The sequence below is a fragment of the Drosophila melanogaster genome, chromosome 2L, assembly GCF_000001215.4.
Source record: "Drosophila melanogaster chromosome 2L".
Lineage (NCBI taxonomy): Eukaryota > Metazoa > Arthropoda > Insecta > Diptera > Drosophilidae > Drosophila > Drosophila melanogaster.
In genome coordinates this window covers 7,377,642-7,399,954 of record NT_033779.5, presented here as the reverse complement: position 1 = coordinate 7,399,954, position 22,313 = coordinate 7,377,642, and the positions used below count along the sequence as shown (strand labels likewise).

The 22,313-nt window shown below is 42.5% G+C and overlaps 4 protein-coding genes and 1 pseudogene across 8 annotated transcripts; 2 read left to right on the top strand and 3 right to left on the bottom strand.

Annotated features, from left to right (window-relative positions):
• Window positions 1-25: 25 nt before the first annotated feature.
• Window positions 26-490, bottom strand: CR44079 (annotated as a pseudogene).
• A 714-nt stretch (window positions 491-1,204) lies between these two features.
• CG5160 (uncharacterized protein) lies at window positions 1,205-8,971 on the top strand. 2 transcript variants are annotated; one of them, NM_135268.3, is made up of 6 exons: window positions 1,205-1,717; window positions 7,551-7,681; window positions 7,743-7,879; window positions 7,936-8,094; window positions 8,157-8,309; window positions 8,452-8,971. In NM_135268.3, the coding sequence occupies exons 2-6, from the start codon at window positions 7,573-7,575 to the stop codon at window positions 8,878-8,880; spliced, it is 987 nt and encodes a 328-aa protein (NP_609112.1). In that variant the 5' UTR covers window positions 1,205-1,717; window positions 7,551-7,572; the 3' UTR covers window positions 8,881-8,971. The 2 variants fall into 2 exon arrangements, with proteins under 2 accessions (NP_609112.1, NP_001188708.1); NM_001201779.1 differs by lacking the exon at window positions 1,205-1,717 and adding an exon at window positions 4,354-4,426.
• Window positions 8,972-9,052: 81 nt separating this feature from the next.
• Window positions 9,053-11,447, bottom strand: gudu. Its single transcript, NM_135267.3, has 3 exons — window positions 10,663-11,447; window positions 9,329-10,580; window positions 9,053-9,267 (listed from the first exon to the last, which is right to left on the bottom strand). Exons 1-3 carry the CDS (start codon window positions 11,277-11,279, stop codon window positions 9,127-9,129), a joined length of 2,010 nt encoding a protein of 669 aa, NP_609111.1. The 5' UTR covers window positions 11,280-11,447; the 3' UTR covers window positions 9,053-9,126.
• Window positions 11,448-11,701: 254 nt separating this feature from the next.
• Window positions 11,702-15,469, top strand: CG5149 (uncharacterized protein). Its single transcript, NM_135266.4, has 7 exons — window positions 11,702-11,980; window positions 13,307-13,531; window positions 13,773-14,088; window positions 14,151-14,524; window positions 14,589-14,695; window positions 14,815-14,905; window positions 14,964-15,469. The coding sequence occupies exons 1-7, from the start codon at window positions 11,852-11,854 to the stop codon at window positions 15,066-15,068; spliced, it is 1,347 nt and encodes a 448-aa protein (NP_609110.1). The 5' UTR covers window positions 11,702-11,851; the 3' UTR covers window positions 15,069-15,469.
• Window positions 15,470-15,610: 141 nt separating this feature from the next.
• ninaC (neither inactivation nor afterpotential C) lies at window positions 15,611-22,253 on the bottom strand. Of its 4 annotated transcripts, none has more exons than NM_078779.3 (14): window positions 22,090-22,253; window positions 21,267-21,570; window positions 20,308-21,171; window positions 19,312-20,249; window positions 18,951-19,243; window positions 18,620-18,891; window positions 18,266-18,552; window positions 18,050-18,199; window positions 17,897-17,994; window positions 17,780-17,833; window positions 17,010-17,197; window positions 16,529-16,944; window positions 16,200-16,476; window positions 15,611-16,148 (listed from the first exon to the last, which is right to left on the bottom strand). In NM_078779.3, exons 2-14 carry the CDS (start codon window positions 21,552-21,554, stop codon window positions 15,768-15,770), a joined length of 4,506 nt encoding a protein of 1,501 aa, NP_523503.2. In that variant the 5' UTR covers window positions 21,555-21,570; window positions 22,090-22,253; the 3' UTR covers window positions 15,611-15,767. The 4 variants fall into 4 exon arrangements, with proteins under 4 accessions (NP_523503.2, NP_001260189.1, NP_723271.1 ...); NM_001273260.1 differs by having other exon boundaries at window positions 17,294-17,833; window positions 22,090-22,219; NM_164747.1 differs by lacking the exons at window positions 15,611-16,148; window positions 16,200-16,476; window positions 16,529-16,944 and having other exon boundaries at window positions 17,179-17,833; window positions 22,090-22,219.
• Window positions 22,254-22,313: the final 60 nt, after the last annotated feature.

Below are 22,313 nucleotides of genomic sequence, written 5' to 3'. Positions count from 1 at the left end.
ATCGTTTCCGTTGTCCTTCGTTTCCTCGATAGCTTTGCAGCATGGATCTGCGCTCTAGTTTGGATAAGATGTTCCGCATTGCTGTTAGTTTGACTTCCGTACTGTTCATTATCGCTTGCAGCTGACTTCCTAGGACTGCCTGATTGCCTTCAATCCTGTCCAGTCTTTCCGCGAGATCCTCTGAAACAGTGTGCGTCATATTTGACAAATGGAAAATGAACTGGGTTCCGGAAAGTATCTCATTCGCCGCCAACTCAATGCGCTGTAGTTTTTCCTGCGTTTCGTTTAGTTTCACATCGCAGCTGCCCCAATCCTTTAGATCCTTTCTAAGGTGATCGATAACTGGCTGTAGTGCGGATACACAGAAGGCGCTGCACTGACTCGGAGGATCGGATAATGGACATGATGCATTACTCTGGGCTCCAGTCGGAAATCCTAGAAGTTCCAGGACCATAAATGCGCACAACAAGATTCTTATCGGTTTGAGCATGGTGTACAACCACTTGGGATGAACTTTTTGAAAAGACTGATACTGAAATAGTTGCATGAATTCTAAATAACCCTGTAACATTTTTGATAAGCATATTTGATCATCATATATCTATATTTTCCGAGAAACTTTATATAAAAAATGTTTGCTATCTTTATTAAGCTTTAGCCATGCTTAAATTCAATGCATTTTGAATGCTTTTTTTGGCGTTGCCAGAAGTAGAAAATCAAAATGCACTGGAGAGTATCCGAGGATTTTTAAAGGATATCACAGTTCTATGAAATAAAATCAAAGCTACATGTAAGTAAACATTTATTGATGCGTAAGATAAAAATACATTTTTGCCAAAAAAAAAAAACGCAGTTAAAATGAATTGGCTGTGCTTCGATTTATTTTTATCATCCGGTTTGCAAATAATTGCGTCTTCGACACATCCGGATTCAAATTGGCTCTTTGAAACTTCCGGTCGAAGTAGATGGTGAATGCTGCAAAAAGAAAGAGCAATGAAAATTGAAAAAACTTTTAAATGCTCATTTCTTACTTAATTATTAAAATCATCCATTACCATTAAGTTTTTACATTTACTTGTAATTTATATTTGTTAGCAACATGGCTGCTGGCAACATTTGTGTCTGGCAACACAGCATGTTGCTGGCAACACTTTTGTGTTTGGCGCGCTTTCGTTGATTTCATTCAAGCAACGGCAGCGCAGCAGATGCGACGCGTCGCGGTCGCAGAGGAAAAACTTCGGTCGAGAATTGTGCCGCATATTGGGGATACCGGTTTGGAGTCGCGTGTCGGTGGGTGGACGTGGATATTGGATGTAGTGGACCTCCTTTGCGAACTCTTTTGCATTTTACATTTGTCCACATATCGTCAGCACTTTGACGACACCGCTGCAAAGGTGGCAAGGCGGCGGAAAAGTGGGTGGTGTTTTATATTATTGCCTCACAATGGCAACGCATCGGTCGGCACTGCGTCGCAATAAAGCCACTTCGATGGCATCGGCGGCGGTACTAGTTGGATATATAAAAGCATAATTGCTGCGAGCCAGCGGCTTAATAGCAAACAGGAAGCTGAAGTGTCAACAACTCGCCAAAAAAATAAATCAAAAAATATTAAATTTAAAGCAGCGCGACTCGTGAAACTATTGTAATTCGAATACAAAATGAAAATCTAGCAAAACAATACAGTTTTGCGGAAAACATAAACTTGTTTCGCCCAACGGTGCGTATACTTAATTATTGTTACAACTAAATAAAAATACCAAATTTATGGCAATCAAAACGATGAGAACTTTGTTTCAAAAATGTTCCATACAGAGCATTTCAAAAATACACAATAAATTAAATCAAAAGTAAAATATTTCTGCTTGTTTCTAGTTCTTGTTCGATTTGTAAACATTTATGTCTGCCTCAGAGGCGCCGAAAAGGGCGTTATTGGGGGCGTTTTTTCTAACAATATTTTTGCTCAAATTGTTATATGAAACTAAAGCCAACTGAATTTATGTGCTAAACGATGAGAATGCCTGTTTATTTGAAAGCCCCTTTGATTCCGCCTATGCTCGATTATTTTTGCTGCTCCAGTCGACCTTGACTTGAGACTCGAAATTAGCGATAACTTTTCACCTGATGGCTTTCTGAACATGTATATTTCTCGATTCTCTTGATTTGTAAATCATTTTAATTGGCTTTGATTGCTGCTACTTCCGCCAAAAAAAAGAGTCTTGTGCAAAACTGTTTGACTTTGAAATGGTTTCAGAAATAAAACAAATTGCGGTGCGCCTCTCCATCTTGGCATGTCTGTTTTTGATTTGCTTGTTTGATATGTTTTAAATTTGGCGGCAAGGTCGCCAGCTTGTCTGTGCAAAAGTGAAATGCAAATTCTGTTCTATTCGACCACGTCCACCATGCGTTATCTGAAATCTCATTTGGGCGTTTGGGTCAGGAAAAGGTGTTTACGGCGCAACAAGATTTATTATATCAACAAAACATAATCAGGGGCCTTAGCACCTTGCCCCGCTAACTGCCACATCTACCATACCCACAAGCTGACTAGTTAATAGCGCCCAATATCTGCCCCTGCACCTTACTTTGTGGCGCGGGGCATAAAGCCACAAACAAAAGCGTTTTATTGCCAGAAGACCGCAGACTCGAGCGGAGACAGTAGCAAACGATGACAAACGCCATAGCCACAGAATAATATAATCGAAAAATTATTATACGGTAGATCGAGCTATCAGGTACCCTATGTCATCAAGTGAAATGATTATTTGGAATCACTTCTAAATCTATAAAAAGTTATGAGATACACAGAGATATTATGAGATATATTTATAGAAAATCGTTCGTGAAGTCTTGCAAGAAGCCATTTCGTTCACAAAACCAATAGAGCCCTCTACATCTAGGGTATCGAATGTAATTCATCGTTCCGAACAACTGGCACAATGAGTGGGTACGACAAGTGCATGGGAATTTTATGAGGATGGGGATCATAAAGACCAGAAAGCTGGAATCAAGTTAAGGGCTGGGTTGGGATATAGAGGGTTAGGGGATGGGTTATAACATGTTATGGGGGGCTCTCTGAGTTATTGATATTTTGCATCTCAGCCTACGACAAGTGGCAAATGTGTGGCAAGGAATGTCTGAGACTAAAGAGACTTTTTCAATTTGTGGGTCCTCCGTTCGTCCTCATAAATTCCATTGATATTTATGAGGAAACCGAATTTATATTGAAATGGAAATAAGCAGATAAAAGACTGCCATATTTGATATTAATGCTGTGCGATGGATGATACTTTGAATACTTTGGATACTTTAATACAAGAAGAGCAATTAATTTCTTAAAATTTATCCTGGTTTGCTCATTAAATTGCGATTAAAGTTTTAGCTCGTTTTAAAACTCTTCCTCGCTTAACCATCATCTCATATATCAAACGGCCTTAAACAGTTTAGTATTTGTCCTTCATCCCATTTCCTTGTAATCCTTTCACCCTTTTCAACTTGTTGGTTTGCCCCTTTTTCCCGGTAAAAACAAACCATGTCTATGTTTATTTAAGTGGTGCTTAGTCAGCAAAAAATCACCCGTATGAGCCTAACTAAAATAACATTTATGACGCTTGACTTGTATTATTTATGGGACTGATTTACCAATGTCTGCGACTATGGTTCCCTAACAATGGAAAGAAATGAATTTCTTTGCGTAGATTTATTTTTATATACATTTAAGCTCCACTCAAGGTGAATACTTATGTGTGGAAGTTGACCGCCAACTTCGACAATTTTACGCATTTTCAATTTCAGGGACGCGCAGCAAAACAAACTGACTGACTGAGTGAGAGAAAAACCAATGGCAACATTCGCTGTTATTGCACAGTGAAAGAAAATCTCACAACAAAGTCAGTTGATTAAAAAATTATAAATAATAAATAATTACATTTGTATTTACTTTCAAATAAATATCATTTGAAAACACACATTTTAAAACGAAAGTTGGTATAAGAAATGGCTAAAAACTTATGATGAATTATTAATTTTCGATCTTGGTCAATAATATTTCTTCGTGTGCACATTTCGTTAATGTTAACTGGCTGCTCGATACCGAAATGAAATGACAAGCAAAAAAACACGGAAAAAGTGGTCAGGGCAGGGGCATCGAGACTGCGTGGAGTGGGCAACTCCAGTCATCGACAATGGGTCGGATGGCAAGTGGCGCACTTCCCATGACCTTAGCCTTAGCCGAATGTGGAATGTTGGTTGGCACTATGACAACCAACCATTCGCCACCATTCCCCCTTTCCCCCTTCCTGCATCCAACCATTCCGTTGCCACCTTATTTCCTAAACAACCACTTGTTGGCTGGGCAGTTTGATTTGTTTTCCGTGGAGCTCCAAGCGGCATAATCATCCTCATCAACCAAATCAACATTAACTCTCGGGTGATGACAACTACAACTGCCTAGCACGTGCCTCGAAAAAAAAAAAAAAATTGGGTCCAAGGACGTTCAGCCGGGTGGGAGGTTGTTGAAAATCGTGTGGAAAACTATAGAGTAATGTAATACAATCTTCGCCGGGCTCTGGAATTATGTATTTTAGGTGCGCAATAGCGAGCGGCATGTGTTGGTAAACATAACAACCAGGTCAACAGCCCGATGGGGCCCCCAACTCATTTCATCTCTCTGCCGGTGGGGTTTTCATTTTCAATGCCTTTGCCAAGGTCCGGTCGACGTCCTGGTAATTTAGACATGCGAGTCCTTTCATTACCTGACATATGGGGTACTCGTCGATAAAGAAAGAAAGATAAGCTGCCCCACATAAATATATTGTTCTTTTGTTGAACAAAAAAAGTAACTACGCAAGTGTCAGATAGATTTTGGCAGCTAAGAAATATATATCACATAATTCCTTTGTTGGAAAATTAATTAAGCGAGTTACGTTAGAGAATTCTTTACTTTACTTCTTTACTTAAAATGTTTATAAAGTAGCGCTCTTCATATATACAGAGGTACTATTTCTTGTTATTTCGTTTTAAAGTCTATCCATAGCATAAATTCAAACCACTTATGATGTAATTTCAATATCTAAGCTCCGTTTTAAAAATAGTTTCAAGAGCCACCTAATTATCCATCCAATAATAAGTACTTGTTGCTTGTTCTTTATTTATTTTGATCAGACCCCAGCTTTTCAAAAACATTGCTTTGGAAACCAATCGTTTCCAGTTGATTTGATTTATTGGGCTCCGATGTTGTAACAAAGCGAATACCCTTAAGCATTTCTTGTGCAAATTCTTGGAAACTCATTAGTGCTCGCTTGGGCAGCTGGCTTACACCTTGCTCCAGCGCCTTCCCCTAGCTTTTCGCACCCACAATTCATCTCTTGTTCAAGGACCTCAGCAGCTTCCCTTCCCTTTTTCGGTTGATTTTCTGCGCAATAAAAAGTGAATAGAATGTGGTATAATAATACAAATACTTGATTGCTATCGTATATTTTTGGTCGTGTGAAAACCAAAACATGACGGCGAGACAGCCTTTTGAGTGAACTTCACCGGAAATGTATAATTAAATACAAATTAGCAAGGAAACAGAAAAGTTTCTCTCTGCTGGGGATTAAAACCGTCTGGCTACAGACAAAACTTTCAGCATCGGCTTAAAGCTCAACCGAAAAAACCACTTGATGCTGGGCATTACGTATACGCCACGATGGTGATGCTGTTGTTGATGCGGCAGCTGGCTGAAGGAATTGTAGACTCAGCTCGAGCCAGGAAGGCAGGAAAGCGGGAAAACGCTTCATTAAGCACGCACCGTAGAGTGTTTGAGTTTTAAATCCAACTAATTAAAATCTACGCAGCACAACTTGAAGCGAAGAAAACTTAGCAATGCTGTGGGTTGGTATTTCGATGAGGTGAGGTAAGTTGGACTTAGTTTGGCCATCATCCTGGCTGTGCCGTCGAGCACATTTGTTTCACTTTGTCTGAGAACGGGCAACAATTCAATACCTTGATGGCGAAACCTTTAAACGTAGTAATATTGCTCTTTAACCGAAAATAAGTTTAAATTGCAGAAAGTAATTAAATTGGCAGCGTTTAGAGCAATCGCAAATTATGATGTCAATATTAGCTGTGCTCTTCATTGAAGCTTAAAGTTCTTCGAACTCATTTCATTCTGAACTTTGTGTTTGAATTACATACTACGAAATATATGTAAAGCGATTAATTAATATTTAGCATTTTTACAAATTACTTCTGTGCAGGCTATATTTAATGATATAAGATAGCTAATCAAACATTCATATGAATGGTATACGTTTTTAATCAGCACCTATTTATCTGCAGCAATTCATTAACGTGCGATGAAATATTCCCCTAAATAACACATATGCTCGCACGTGTCGTTGAACTGAGTGAGAAACTCTCCCACATATATGGTCACAATGGAAGGACACATCGATATCCGGAACTGAAGGACACGAAATGAACAAGTCACATTCCGAACGGAGTCAGGCGATAATTGATATTTGATTGTCGTCACTTGTTGCTCGTCCTTCGGCAAATGTTTTTCTTTTGCCAGTTGTGCCATATTTCGATATCCTTTGACATCCTGCCCTAATCGGCTGACGGGGCGTGTCCTTATCATTTATAATAATGACCATGACAATGCCCAAGGACACCGCGGTCTCCTGCCTTTGCCCATTTCGTCTGTGTCTGCGACTGCTTCTGCTGGAGGACAACGCAAAAAGTGTCCAATAAATGTTTCATAGTTGTCGGTAGTCTGACATTGTTGACCTTATCAAAAGCACAAACACACCAACACCCATATGCCCACCCACACATGTATGTATGTGCAAGTCAATGGGTGGCCATAACAAAAAAACAAAAAAAAAACACACACAAGTCGAGCATCTTTTGTTTAGTGTTCCTGCTGGGTTTTGAAAATGCAGCACTTTACAAAACCTTTAGATTCTTTTCGTAGAAACAAAGTTCATAACTCCCTATTCAGTAATATTCTCTTTGGATCTGAAATTATTCTGCTATTTTGTTAACTTGTTTAGTTTTTTAATGTTTAAGTGTGGTTGGAAAACGGGCTGTCTTTCTGTATCTTTATGCGACAAAGGTATGCAATTTGCCTGGAAATCGCTGGCCAAAATTAGAAAACGCCGTGGCTTAGACCCATTCCCAAGTGTCTAGATATTTTGATGCGGGTAAAAGAAAACTAGAGCTAGCCACAACAGCATAAGGAATCTGGGGGCAACAAAGGTCGTGTCACTCATTCCTAACAGACATATTGTCTCGGAAATACGAGACCTTAACACCCAGACCCACTCCAAAGGGTCAGGAGATGCCTATACCCTGGAATGGAGCTATAAAATGGATAGTAGTTTTGGCTAAAACTTCGCTTAACTCTAATTTTTAAAGCATATATTAATAAACTCAATAAACAGAAACAAGGTTCTGCAAAATTGTAAACATTATCATTAGTATAATAGATTTAAAAGATGGGTATGTGTAAGTCTTATTAAAAAGTTCACCACTTCTCACTTACTAAAGTTTCCTATTATATTTTTCAGACAATTGCCCCTGTTATCTGCCATGAATGCCACCTCGCCAAAGTCATCGCTGGTCAAGTTGGGTCTGCATACCAATAAACAAAAGACTCTGAAGGTTATGGTCCTGGGCCAAAGTGGTGTGGGAAAAACGGGTGAGTTGTGCGCCCAACTCCCAGAAAAGGGAACCCAAACTGAAGGGACTTTCCCATTTAGCCATGGTGGTGCGTTTTATTACCCGACGCTTCATTGGCGAGTATGATCCTAATCTGGAGAAGATTTACACCTGCCAAACCACGCTGGACAAGGAGCAGATTCAGTTTGACATTCTGGACGCCACCGGTCAGCTACAAGTGGGTTTTAAATTGCATTTTTCATTTTGCAAGACATTAAAGACCATTTCATGTAGGAACTAGATGGAGTTAGTCTGGAGTCCAACATCCGCTGGGCCGACGCATTTATACTAATGTACTCCATTACGGACAAGTGTTCCTTCGACGAGTGCAGTCGCCTAAAGTTCCTCATCAATTACAATAAACGAAGACGCAAGTTGGGCTCGGCCAGTAAAGTTAGTAAATTACTTAATTTTGAACCACCTATAGGAAGCTTATTTATATACCATATTTCCAGGAATACGCACTGGATATTCCTGTCATACTGGTGGGCAATAAGACAGATCAGCCGGGCGATCGAATGGTCAGCTTGGAAGAGGGTCAGCGCCGATTCAGGGAGTTATCCTGCTCCTGTTTTCACGAGATTTCCGTCAGAGAGAGCGTGGATCAAGTAAGAGGAAAAATTTTCTTACAAAAGATTTCTTTATTAAGGTGAAGTGAAATTAAACTTTTGTCTGATAAATTAATCTTCCATTTACCATCACATGGCACCTTATAAATATACGATTTGTTTATTCACTCATTCCAACCAGGTGCAGAATGTTTTTCGCGATGTGTTTCGCTTCTGGCGAGTCTTCAGCAAATTCCCCAAGCTCAAGCGCTCCACCAGCGATGTGGCCAATACGGATGGAATCCTCACGCCCGATTCGGGATCCTGTTCCTTCTACGATGCCTCGTCTTTGGGCGTCGGTCGACATTCCTTTCTGGTCATCGGAAGCGCCTGTTTGGAGGAGAGCAACGGTGACCATACGGAGTCTACGGATGAGATTACGAGTAGCAGTTTGAGCAGCTCACGCAGCGACATCGATGCTCCCTTCCGTAGTAGAGCTTCGACGGACGGCACCCTGTTGTCCCGACCACGTAGATGGCGGTATCCACCGCCGGGATGCCTGCTGCCACACACGAATCGCGTGGAGCGACGGATGAGCATTTCCACCAGGGGCAGTAATGCCAGTTACTAGAGTGGAATTTTATGCAGGGTGGGTCGAGCTTAGTTAGTCAAAATATGTAGCGACAAATATATAATTATATAGCTAGATGTTATTGTCATGGAAAATGAAACATATTTTTCTGGGATTTCTGGTTTAAAAATTTACTAACTTATTAATTTATTTGCTAAAAATGCAAGAAATTGGTAGCATCGGCATACACACATATATTTCGTCAAATACAATTAAATAACTTAACAAAGAAAAAAAAACAGGAAGCTAGTCATCGTCGATTTTAAGCAGATATTCCTCGGCACGCAAGGCCAATTCGCGGATATTGCGCAGACAACCAGCGGCGGCCAACTGGAGCTCCTTGTTAGTGGATCCAATGCACTCCAGCAGGAAAGGAACAACTCCACTCTGAAGTAAAATAAAAGAATCTAAATGAGTTGCTAAGTGTGATTAGGTAGAAGAAATGTACCTGGTGCATGGTAATGCAGTTCTGCGGATCCATCGATAGCTTCTCCAGTGCCATGGCCGTGCTGCGGTGCACCAAGGGATTGTCGCTGGTCATGTAGGTGACAATCGGAGTGACAGTACGCAGACGTCCCAGTTCCTCCGTATTATTACCGAAGCAGGCACAGGCGGCCACGGCAGCTGCCAAGTTCATTCGAAGGAGGTCGTCGGTGGTCTGGACGAGATCGGCTAGCTTGTAGATGACTTTCAGATCGGTTAAGATGGCTAGATTGGTTTGATCCTGGGCAATTGTTGCAATGGCAGCACAAACGGCGGATAAGACCATGATATCCTTGGACTTTAGCAGACCCACCACCAGTTCCATGGCGCCAACCAAGCTCCTGACCAATTCAGCGGAATCGTTGGCATTTCGAACACAGGGACATATGGCGTAAGCCGCATGGGCCTGAACCCTAGTTGTGGGGTTCTTCAATAGCGACCATATCAGCCTGACCGCATCCAGATCCTCAAGGATTCTCATGCTGTCCGGATCTTCGGCACACTCCTTCAATCCCTTGGCTAAATTTTCCAGAAGAGGGGCGTGAGAACTGTTGAGTAGGGAAACCATTGCTGGTAATCCTCCAGCCTGACGCAGTTGCTCCCTATTGCTTTGAAATCTCACACATTCAGATATAGCTCCGGTCACGTTGGTCAGGACCTCGTCACACTCATCATTTAGCAAGGCCACCAGGTGGTTCACCGTCCTGAGTTGATCCAGCACTTTGACATTTGCATCGGTTACGGCACACATCCAAATCGCTCCAGTGGCGCCTCTCAATAAAGGCTTATTTTCCCTCACATTCTTGTCCTTTATGATAGTTACCAAAGGTTCCAAGCCCCCAGCCTCCCTCACCAAATCCCTGGTGGTTCCGTCGAAGGCGCACTTGTAGATCGCTGTACTGCCCTCCATCTTCAGCTCGGTATTTTCGGAACTCAGATGGCTCACAATGTCGGGAATCATGCCCTCGGTGGTGATGGCCAGTTGGAACTTCGGCTCCGAGGAGCACTTTCGAACGGTGCCCATTATGGGAATGACGACATCGATGTGACAGGACTTAAGGAGCTGAGCCATCAAAGGAACAATTCCGCTCTTGCGCATCTGCTCCATGTTGTGCTTGGAATCGGCCAGAGTGAAAAGAGCCCGGGCTCCAGCGCGTGTCATATCGAGAGATTCCAGATCATCTGGACTCAATTGGTCACGAGGCGTCTTTAGAATGCTATAATATAATTAGGTTTTTTTTTAATTATTTCTTATATGTGGTGATGTAGTATGAAGCACTTTATCCAATGCCAACTCACCTCAACTTGATGTCGATGAGATCCACCAGCTTGGGGATTCCTCCGCAGGTGCGCACATACTTTCTGGCCAGTCGCACCTTGCACACATTGGCCAATGTCTCGGCGGCCATGGTTTTTAGGTCCTTCATGGAAGAGTTTAGGATGTCCACAATGAGGGGAATGCCATCCAGATCTACGATGGTCTTCCTAATATCGATGTTCAGTGTGATATCTGAGAGAACTTTGAGGGCGCCCAAACAGCACTTGGTGTCGCTGCACTCCAGGATGTTAACCAAGACATCGAGTCCGCCGATGTCCGAGATGGCGAACTGATTGATCTGGGTGCTCAGATCGTAGTCCTTCAAGCAGCACAACGATACTATAGTGGCTGTCTGATTGCCCGCCTTGATGTATTTCACCAGTTTTTGGATATTATAATAGTCAGCCGGAATCTCAGCGGCTCGCGCCACTTCCTTCCAGCGTTCCTCCTCATCCGTAGACGATTCCACCTCCGTGGTATCCGAGTCCTCGGCGGCCACCTGGCGCTTATCCTTTGAGAATCTGTTGGGACAGGATCCGCACTGTTCTTTCTTCTTTCGACTCCGATTGTGGGACGTTCCGCTGCTAGTGCCAATCATCCTTTCGCGTTGGATTACTCACAGATTTGGCCAATCGTATTCCGGAAATATCTGTCGGTATGCCAGCTTTCTTCAGTTTTGTATCGGAATTTATTGTGTTTTTGTGTGGGAGAACTTTATTAGGCCAGGCAATTGATTTAATAAGGCGTGTTGCTAAGGTAACTGAGATAATTTCAAAAATACCGGGCTAGGGCAAAGGTATCTTAGCTCAAACTTGTAAGTTTTTTTTTATTTTAATAAATTTTTAACTACAGCTATCCAAGGCATTTAAAATTTATTTTATTCGCTTGGCCTTCGTTGAATTCGCTTAGCGGTTAAAATTAACCGTTTAGCAAATACATCGACCTGACTTAGCACAGACAATAACCATTCATAGTGCAGACGACCACCGCGAAATTTACCCGTTTCCGAAACTATCGAGGGTATCGCAGGGAAATCGACTGCCATTCCATCACCAGCTTGTGTTGTTTGTTTTTTATTTTCAATTAAAATCCGCGATCATCCGCAGCTGCAGCTGCATTGTTTGTTTACCAGCCGTCGTAGCACCAGCCAACTGAATTTCGTGTCCTGAGATGGGAAATGCGAGTGGCAAGCGGGAGACGGATAATCTCTACAATTCGGAAGAGCTACGCATGCTGGAATCCGCGTACAAAAACGCCTCTGGCGGAGCACTTGAGAAGTTGACCCAAGACAGATTGGTGGTAAGTCAAGTAAATCCAGTTACCGTGCCACGTGTGCACTGCGAAAATCAATGGCAACTGCATTCTGCATTTGCGGAAGGGTCAGGGTCACAAGTTCAAGGACGCGCGGAGTGAACTTTCTTCGGCAAAAAAAGAGAAATCGGGACTTTCGAGTGCATGACAAACGGCCGTCCATCCACCTGCTGCGATGGCCACCCTTCACTTGAATGGGTATATCCTTTAGGGCATTAATTTGTTGTTGTCACTAACTCCTATTTCGAGGATTAAACATTGAAGTTAATCATAGTACTATGTTCCGAAAAAGAAGCTTAGTTATATAAGAGAGTGAGTCGCAACATTATCCGGCATTATACAAAAGTTCAAAGTTTCTAAACCTTATTTTAATACAGTTCTTTTTCGATTTAAAGTGCAAACCAGGAAATTTAACAGAGTTTATAAAAAGTAAATTATTCAACTTGTTTAAAAATGTAATTTTCTAAACTAGTCAGTCCTATTTAGATTAAATGTACACGTAACTTTCCAAAATTGTTATTTTAACCCATTTAGTTAAATCAATCTGATCATACACAATTTATGCTATAATTTTTCCGATGCGGGTTCAAGGCCCCAGATTTGTGTTTTATTTTTATCACAGCACAGATGACGGAAATGCAACCACTCAAAAAATGTTTGTTTGTAACCAGATGATGATTTTTCCTTATAATATTTCCATCTATTTATAGCTCGTGTTTGATTATCACAGCGCTTCCTAGGGTATAGCAAAATTCGATATCTTCAACTCGGGCGTTATCAGTTTCGAATTGATAATTCCTGGGCCAGTGCGAACGTGTCCATAATTTGTCTAATTTGTTTGCTGCCGCATTTCACTGTTTGTCTTTTGCTTTGTTGAATTTGCTTGCTAACGAATTAGTCGTGATTTCAATGACTGGGGTCGTCAATTAGGGCCAAACCCAATTGAATTAAAAATAAACCATATGCTTAACCCGTTTACAGCATGGCATGTGAAATAGTTGATTTTTAGAATGAGGAAATTATAAGACTTGCATTCATATAGAGTAATTTAAGCGGAAACTCTCTAAATTGAAACTTTACATACATTGAAGTAGTATTTATTTTCATAAAACTTGAGAGACTTTGTTTTCAGTCAAACCAAATTATTATTCATTGTACGTCCTTCAATGGGTTAATCTGTGTCAGCGCTTCCCAGACCTTCGTTCCCTGCAAGAATTTGCTGACAGCAGCGGGAAAATTATGTTTACGTATCCGGCGCGCATTTTGTTTATGTACACACATATACATGTATCTGTTGTTTTGTTTCGAAAATAGGAAACTTGGTCGCAAACCATCGAAAGATCCCTGGCCGAAAGTACGGCTCAGTATCTATTTACGCCCACGAAGCCAGGTCAGCAATGTGTCAACCTTCAGCTGAAGAAATTTGGAGAGCCCTACTACATCATGGAACGCGGTACTATTGACCAGAAAATGCAAATGCTCCTGGGCTCAATGGAGAGAAGTGGAAATGACACCTTCAACAGCAAGCAATTGGAGCAAGTGAGTCTATAAATAAGTAGTCATTGTCATCAGATCGCGGAAATAATATTTATAACTTCTGTCAGCCGAGCCTCATTAGGATTCATAACATGTTTGTTATTGAATTAGGTTTAGCTCTCCATTTATGTTTATCCTGAAAACTAGATTTCCACGTTTATTTTCTTAGCTGTCATATGAACAACTTGTTTATTTAATTCTTTTATCTTTTGCTCGCGAATTAATCAATTTTATAATTCCCCAGTATATCTACTCGGTGATCAAGAGCTACGTGCACTTGGAAAGTACAGCGAAAAACTCTGGCATCAAGGAGTGGCACGATCTTGGCTTTAACACCACGGAAAGGTCCGCCGCCACATTTGCCAAGGGCCTTATGAGAAATCTGGGCAAGGAGCTAGAGCACACTATGCCCAACGATGCCCTGGAACGTTGGTTACACGTCACTCCGCAGTTTTTGCAGATTTGGCGCGAGGTCTTTAGCCAGCTGTATTGTCGCCATGGTGGCAGCAAACGCAACATAATCAAGGAAATGGAAATTCCAATTCTGCCAGCACTGTGTGGTAGGACAAAGAAAATTTTTAAATTTATTAAAATCGTTTATAACTTTTTTCCTATTTTCCAGATGCTCCGCAAAATAGTCATTATCGCCCTATCATCGAACTACCTCACGTCCTGTATATCAATGCTCAGCTGCCCCGCGAACATCGGCACAAATGGCGCTTTCTATTCTCATCGAAAATCAACGGGGAAAGCTTCTCGACGATGTTGGGAAAAGTGCTGGACAAAGGACCAACGCTGTTCTTTATTGAGGACGAGGATCAATATATATTTGGCGGCTACGCGTCCGAAACGTGGTCCGTGAAACCGCAATTTGGAGGCGATGACAGCTCATTGCTCTACACCTTAAGCCCTGCCATGCGGTGCTTTTCGGCCACAACTTATAACAATCACTATCAGTATTTGAATTTGAATCAGCAGACTATGCCGAATGGCCTGGTGAGTAATGTTTATAGCTAATTGATTGATTGCTTTGCTAAATGTTTATATTTTTCGTATACAGGGCATGGGCGGTCAGTTTGATTTTTGGGGCCTTTGGATTGACTGCAGTTTCGGCGATGGACAAAGCGTTGAAAGTTGCACTACATATCGAGACTACGTGCAGTTGAGGTGAGTGTAAATTAAAATCTTGATTATGTTTCACCTTACAGACCACTAGATTCTATATTTTAATTCAACATTATTTTAAACAATTGTGGTTAATCTACCAATTATTTATCGTACCCAAGTAAACGGAAACAGTTCAAAATACGAAACATGGAAGTTTGGGCCGTAGGAGACTTACCAGTTAAAGAAGAAGACGAAGAAGGCGACGGTCACGTATGTCAAATTAAACTCAATATTATATTAAATAAATAATCATATCTTTAACCCATAGAAACGTTCTGTGCTGGATGGCAATTTGGAAGATCGGGCCATGTTGGAAATTGCGGGCAAGAAAATGCACTCGGATGGATTGCGTGAGCCCAACATGGATGATTGATATTATGTGAAACTATTTAAGGAAAAAGTTTTGTTTTATCATCGAGAATTTGTGAGACCATGCCCGATATGGGTGTGCAGTTAATGATTCAATTCAGTTTCCTTAGCTTTTTTGCAATCCCTATCGAACACACAAAAAAAGTCCTGCGAACAAAAGAGTATTTGTTCAATCCATTCCTATAAACGTTTTTGTTTAGGTATTAATGTTTATATATACAATGTATAATGGATATAGTTTATGAAATACTGAGAGTATTGTTGTTGCGTTTTAGATCTTAAAGTGAGAAAAGTAAATCATTTAAATGATGTAACAAAGAAGCAAGCATAATAAGCAATGTTAATTCGTCGAATTTTTCCCATTTTTATCCTACGTCAATAAAATGCAAATTAATTGCTGAATTTATATCAATGTCTTTAAAGTTAAATGTTTGAGTATGCCAAGGTAGCATTTACCTACAAATAACCTAAATAATTAAGTGGTTTATAGAGATAGAAAAATGAAATGCGGTAAGAAAAAAGTGAAAATTTAAATAACGATTTATCCCAAGACATTTTATTTATTCCATTGTGTGAAACGTTTTTGAGAAAGTGATGAAGAAAACTTCAATCATTATTTTGGAATTTTAGGTGGGTTTTAGCTAAATTGTCTTATGGTTTGCATAACAATTAATTTTAATATTTTTACTCTTAATCACTAGTTTTAGATATCGACGGCATAGCCTGAAAGAGTGATTCCAGGTGCAATCTCCTCTTCTACATAGGATCCTGCCTCCTCGAAGGATCTAGCATTGCTATCTTCGAAGCTGCGACCCACGCTGGCTGGAGATTGTCTCAAGGTCGGAGCCCTCTGCTGCTGGCCAAACTTCCTAGACACACCATAGTTTCCCGATGATGAATTATAGCCCTCATCGTCTTGGTACCGGCGACCTGTCGAGCGTAGCTTGGGCGGCTGGAACGTGTGTTGGTCACCACTGTCCGATCCGCGGCGATTGTTAAAGTCATAGGTGTTGGTCTCGGATCCCCTCGGATAGTTAGTCTTGCGCAGCATAGCCTTGAAGTTGAATGGTGGATCCTCAGAGTTCTGGAAAGAAAATATCTGAAGAATTTCCTTAGGAAATTGACATACACTTACATCACCCTCGTTGCGAGCCATGTTCTGAAGTTCTCTAACTGGATCCGACGGAGGATACGAGGATCTTTGCTGATAGTTGCGTTGCTGCTGGTTCGGATTATTGCGATAATAGTTGGATGAGGGCATTGGTGGAGGAGGAGGTGGAGGCGCCGCATAGCCCTTCAAGGAGTTGCGCCTGGATCCGGATCGATGTACGCCCCAGTTCTGGTTGTTATAGTTGCTGTTATAGCTGTTGTAGGCATTGTTATAGGCATTCATGTTCATCTGCATTTGATTTCTGAAAAAAAGTGTTAGAAACTTAAGTTCAACCTTTGAGTATCTTTGCTAACCTCCTCAGCTGTTGGGGATCTCGGAAGTAGCCCTGATTGTAGATATTGTCGCTCTCGCCCATGCGATCCCAGTTGGTCTGGCAAGCCTGCTCCTTCTTATAGGCATTGTAGGTCAGGGCACAAGAAGTCATCGAAGGATTGCGTTGCAGAGGGCTGTCCCAAGGCTCATCGTCCTCCATGTGCTGCGTTAGTAGCTGATTGGGGAAGGCTTGGCGGGAAATGGAATTGGCCGGGTCCACCATATACTGGGTGTCATAGAAGGGTATCTGATCCAGGCGGAATGGCATCTTTTTTATGGGCACTGGCAGTGGTCCTAGCTGCGAGGAGTTCACTTCGCGCATATTGATCCTCTCGAAGGGCACAGCCCGAGTACATTTATTCAAGCCAGCCACCATTCGTTGGTTGTAGATGTGGACCTGGTACATAATATAATATATATATATATATATATTGGATTTGAAGATAAGAGATTTGAACTCACCTGCTGTGAGAGATTGACAAAGTCCTGGAAGCGAGCCGCGCGGTAGTGCAGGAGGACCTGGAAGATAGACTTCTCGCGCCATTTCTTGGCAAACGGACGGATAAAGTCGGCGGTGTTCTCGTTTAGTTGGCCGGACTTCTCGTTGACCAGCGGAGGGAGGCGGACGCGGTCGCGGAATCCCCTGAAGGCTGTGGGAAAATGGAAACGGAGGAAGGCCGTTAGAGTAACCCATTTGAAAAGCGGTCGCGGCGGTGGACGGTGGTGGTGAATGAGAGGGAAGTCACCTTAATTTAATTAAATTTTCATTTCTTTTCTACGCAGCACTTATAATTCATCTCTTTTCGCAGGGGCCGTCGATGTTAAGTGTTATGTCTCAGACAGCTATAAGCCGATTGGTTGCATCAGATGGAGAACACAACCGCCCAGCGGGATGGGGTGGGATGGTATCCACATTGGACACCACTAAGCGGCTTAAGTGGTTTGCCGAGGCCCTAGACTAGATGATAGCTGGTTGTTTGCGTTTTCTACATTTTATTGGTAGTCGTATTACGATTAGTATCGATCGATATAGTGATATAGTGTGTATAAATGGTATATAGTAGGGGCCTATTCCTCGGCGGAGGCCTGCTCGATTTTGGCTATTCGCACCGCTGCCAGAGCCTCATCCATTCTGGCCTCGAGGAACATCTCCTCCGCCTCCGAGGGCGTCTCGCTTATGTCGATGTGCTCCTCGTCGTACTCTCTTAGCCTATCCACCTGCGTTTTTTTACCTTTTTGTATTTTGGACGCGGCCACATCATGATGCTCCGGTCCCTTTTTGCCCACTAATAGGGAATTTAAAATTAGATTTCATACCATATACTGTATAAGTATTATTTATATCTTACATTTGAAAACTTTGCCGCCCTTAACTCGTTTCCGTGCTAGCAAAGCTCGCATCATGGACTGCACTTTGATGACCTTCTTCACCTGCAGCTCATACAATCTGAAAGCAATTGATAGTACTTGCTTTTCTCAATGCGTATGAATTGATAGCTCACCTGGCTAAGAACTCATCGTTATAGTAGCGCAAAAACACCTTGGTCTTGCCCAAGGCCCAGCCTTCCATCTTGAGGCGCAAGAATAATAGACGACAGTTATCCTTGGTCATTTCCACGGGCTCATCAAAGTCAAAGGCAAGGAATTGGTATCTAATACGAATATTTTAAATATTTAGAAATCTTTAAATGGAAACTGGAATGGAATCGATTACCCACCGCCTTAGGAACTCGTCGAATGGCAGACGCGAGCTGAATCCCTTCTGGCGAGCAATAACAGTGTCCAGAACTCCCAAGGCCTTCATCTGTTGCTGGACGACATCCGAGTGGAAGGATCTGGGCTTGTACTCCAGATCAGCGCGAATGCAGCGAACGAAGTGCACGCCGAGATTTGCATTCTGGCTTAGCATTTTGAGCAGGGTCAGGCAGGTGAAGCGGAAGTTGGCCGCCAGGGTACGTAGATTGTTCACTTGGGAGATGCATCCGGCACTTAGGGTATTCAAGGCCTGAAATGCATAGTTTACAAAAATATACCAAATTTAGGTTAGCTAATAAAAACTGTGACAGACTTACATATGACTTCCGTTCAGATTCATCCTTATGCTGCACTGCCTCGAATGGCATGGTGAGATTGCCAGCCTTGGTCAGTTGATTGGTGAACATGAGCATGATGCTCTCATCCAGCGAGGAGCGGAAGGTCTCGATCATTTCCGGCGGCACAAAGTCCCGGTTGATGTCGGTGAAGGCGCGCGTATCATAGATGATGCGGCCCGTGTAATGAGCCACGGATATTTCAGTGGCAGTGTGCTTCTTCACAAACTGGCTGTGCTTCTCCGAAACGCGATCTGTAGATGGAAAGTGGTTAAATCACATATCCAAAGTGGTGCCAGAATTGGTTGTATACCCATAATCAAATCCTGATCTTGACAGGAGCGTGAGGCATCGTCAATGATGTAGAACAGGCCATCCGGTTTGGTTAGCAGATTATCCAGAGCTGTCTTGTTGTCATAGAAATTCAAGTTGATGGTGTCAATGTCTTCAGCTTCCATTTCCAGCATTTCGCTGATAAAAATACGTTGATTGTAGTGATATTGCATTTGCTCGTTTAGAGTATTGATCATTAGTTGCTCCAGACCATTTCGATTAAAGCACTCAAATCCAAACATGTCGTGAATAATGATGGCATTTGTGTCTCCGCTTAAAAAGTTATTTAAGCCACATTGTTAAACTTATGAATTTGTAACTTTTTTTTTAATATTACTTACAACACAGCCCGTGGGAAGGACATGTTCATGTTAATCCTGTTGATGATAAAGTCCACCAATCGAGAGTAGAGCGTGCTGGCCACCGCATCGCGTGCATCCCTAGCTTCTTCAGTGGTGTACTGTCGCCTCTCGGCGATCCCGCCCTTGACCATAATGAAGTTGGTCAGAGACCACATGAACTTTTTCTCATCCACACGGAGGAGCTCGGCGATCCGGGACACAATGTCCGTGTTCTCCACTTCCGCATACTTTCCGTTCTGCCGGAAACGGATGTTGCCAATGTTCAAAATGGCAGCCAAAACTTTGCGAACGGTCTCCAATTGCTTGTGATTGAAATCAATGTCCCGCAGGATGTTCTCGAACTCCCTGTACCTCTCCACATTGCCCTCGGGATCATCACGACGATACTTGAGTTTCGATGGCGGAACCTCTGGCGGAACTCGCAGATAACGATAATTGCGATCAGCCTTCAGATTGTACTCCTTAAGCTGATTTTGCTGATTAATAAAGTCGTAGAAGTAGTAGAAGATGTGGAAGTTGTGCTGGGTTCCGTCCGTAGTGGCCACTCGTAGTTTCTCCAGCATATACATATTAAAAACGGCCCCACTCATTTTGCCGGTTTTTCCAAAGGTCAAGCAATATTGTAGGACACATCTTGTGGAGTCGTTGTTTACCGGAGTTCCTGCATTCACCAACATCAGGATGGCCTTGATGGAGCTCTCCACGCGCCCGGTGGCCCCACGATTTCCATCACCCAAGTAGCACAGATGCTTGATTAGCAGCCGGGCATTTGTGGACTTGCCCGAGTAGCTCTCTCCGGAGAGCACGATGTGTTGCGGCTCCTTATGATGCAGCATATCCTGGTAGGCGATATCGGCCACCGAGAAAATATGCGGCTGGTTTTCCGAACGCGACTTGAAGCGATACTTGGCATGGAACTAGAGAAAGGATAAATATAACATATTTAAGTATACATATTAGATGTTTTCAACTTACCTCCTGCGGAAATTCCTGCTTGATTTCATTGGAATTCAAGGATAAAAGGATATCGCCAATGAAACTGTACGATTCCCCCATCAAAATGCGATGACGCAGTGACTCGATTATGTTTTCATCCACGGGATTTTCCAAGGCAGCCAAGTCCTCCGGATACATCTTTTCCGGCTTCTCATCGAACCTCTTCACATAGCCGCGGTCCACGAACAATTCCGGCTCCTTGTACAAAGTCTTTACATCCCTAGAGAGTTCCAACATTTCTGCGATGTCCGATCGCATCTCGTCCTCGTTTTCGATGAGCTCCGTGAGGAATGGATGCTCCACCATCTCAACCATCATGGGCCGATTTTCGGCATTTTTCTCCAAACTCTCGGATATAAAATCATTGATCTGCTGCGACCAATTAGTGGGTCGCATTAAGGTCGGCGGTGGATTGCGAATGATCTGGAACATGGCCCTAGTGGGATGCATGTCAGCGAACGGTGGCTTTCCATCGGCCAACTCAATGGTAGTGATTCCCAAGGCCCAGACATCGGCACGAACGGTGATGTCCGGTTCGCGGGATTCCATGGCGGACACCACTTCGGGAGCCATCCAGCAGGGAGATCCAATGCAGGTGCCCCTCTTGCCCAGAGTGGAATCCACCTGACGGGATAAACCGAAATCGCACAGCTTGACCCGTCCATTTTTGGTCAACAATATGTTATCTCCCCGAATGTCCCGATGCAGGACATGATTACGGTTCAGCTCGATGGCAGCACGGCAAGTCTCCCGGATAATGTAGGCGATGTGCTCCTCTCGCATTCGACGATCCAGTTTCAAAAGCTTGTTAACCATGTCCACTGCTGTTCCCCCAGCGCAGTACTGAAATATTCAAATGGTTTATATAAATTACAAAAAATTGGATTTAAATTTTTGGAAAAAATTTAATAAAATATTAACAAAATGTTTTGACTCACCTCCATGACAAACCAGATCTCATCAGGTCCGTTTGGCTTCGACAGCTTGTAGACGCCATAGAACTCGGGAAGATTGGGATGGTCGCAGTAGTCCCGCAGAGTGCGATACTCCTCCTCGATGGAAACCTGGTGCTCCTCATCGTAGTGCTGAATCTTCAGGGCAACGATCCGATCATTGTCGAGCTCCTTGGCCCGAAAAACCTTGGCATTGACGCCTTGGGCTATCTCCTCGTAGATCTCGAATTTATCCGTAGGATCCGGCAATTGCGCGTACGGTAAATACATCATGACTTAGATGCTTATTCTGAATATTCGAAGAACATGTGGGTTAAACTTGGGAATTGGGTCTATCATAAAATGGGCTTCAAAGGTTTTCTTTTTCAATTTTCCCTCATGCAAATCGCATTATATTTGGGTTCATTGTTGCAAAACACTTAAGAATGGGCATTCTAGAGGTTTCATTGTAATCTTTTGCTTCTAATAACAATTTGCTTTTTCTTTAAAGGTGAAAGTTAAGTTACTTTGGTTTACTTAACGTAAGGATATTTTGGAATGTTTGCTTTGCAAGCACGAAAGATTTCAAGGACCTTTAAACAAATAAGATGCAATTTTGAAATGTAAAATTATAATAAAACCATTTTCTATAAAACACTTAAATAATTCATGTGAAAACGAAAAAGTTAAATGTACGATTTATCCTTGGTAATTAATCCTTCCTAGGTTTGTATTTTGAATCAGCAACTTTGGATAAAGGGATTCTAGGGGGTTATTTGTATTATATCCACTTCACAGGGCTTCAAACACTTAATCCTTCAGGACACACCTTCGCTGCCGCAGATTGGCACACTTATCCTGCAGCTGTGTATTTTTGGTTGCAAGGATGTACTTGTGTGGAACTTCGAACCGACCGCACGCATGCAGCACGTACCGCTGCCGTTAGCCAACTAAATGATGGGCCAATGCAATCGGAGGCTTTTCACTGGCAAGGAAGGAAGCCATTCAATGGGCAGTACCTGGGTGCACACCTTGGACAACTATTTAGCTGGC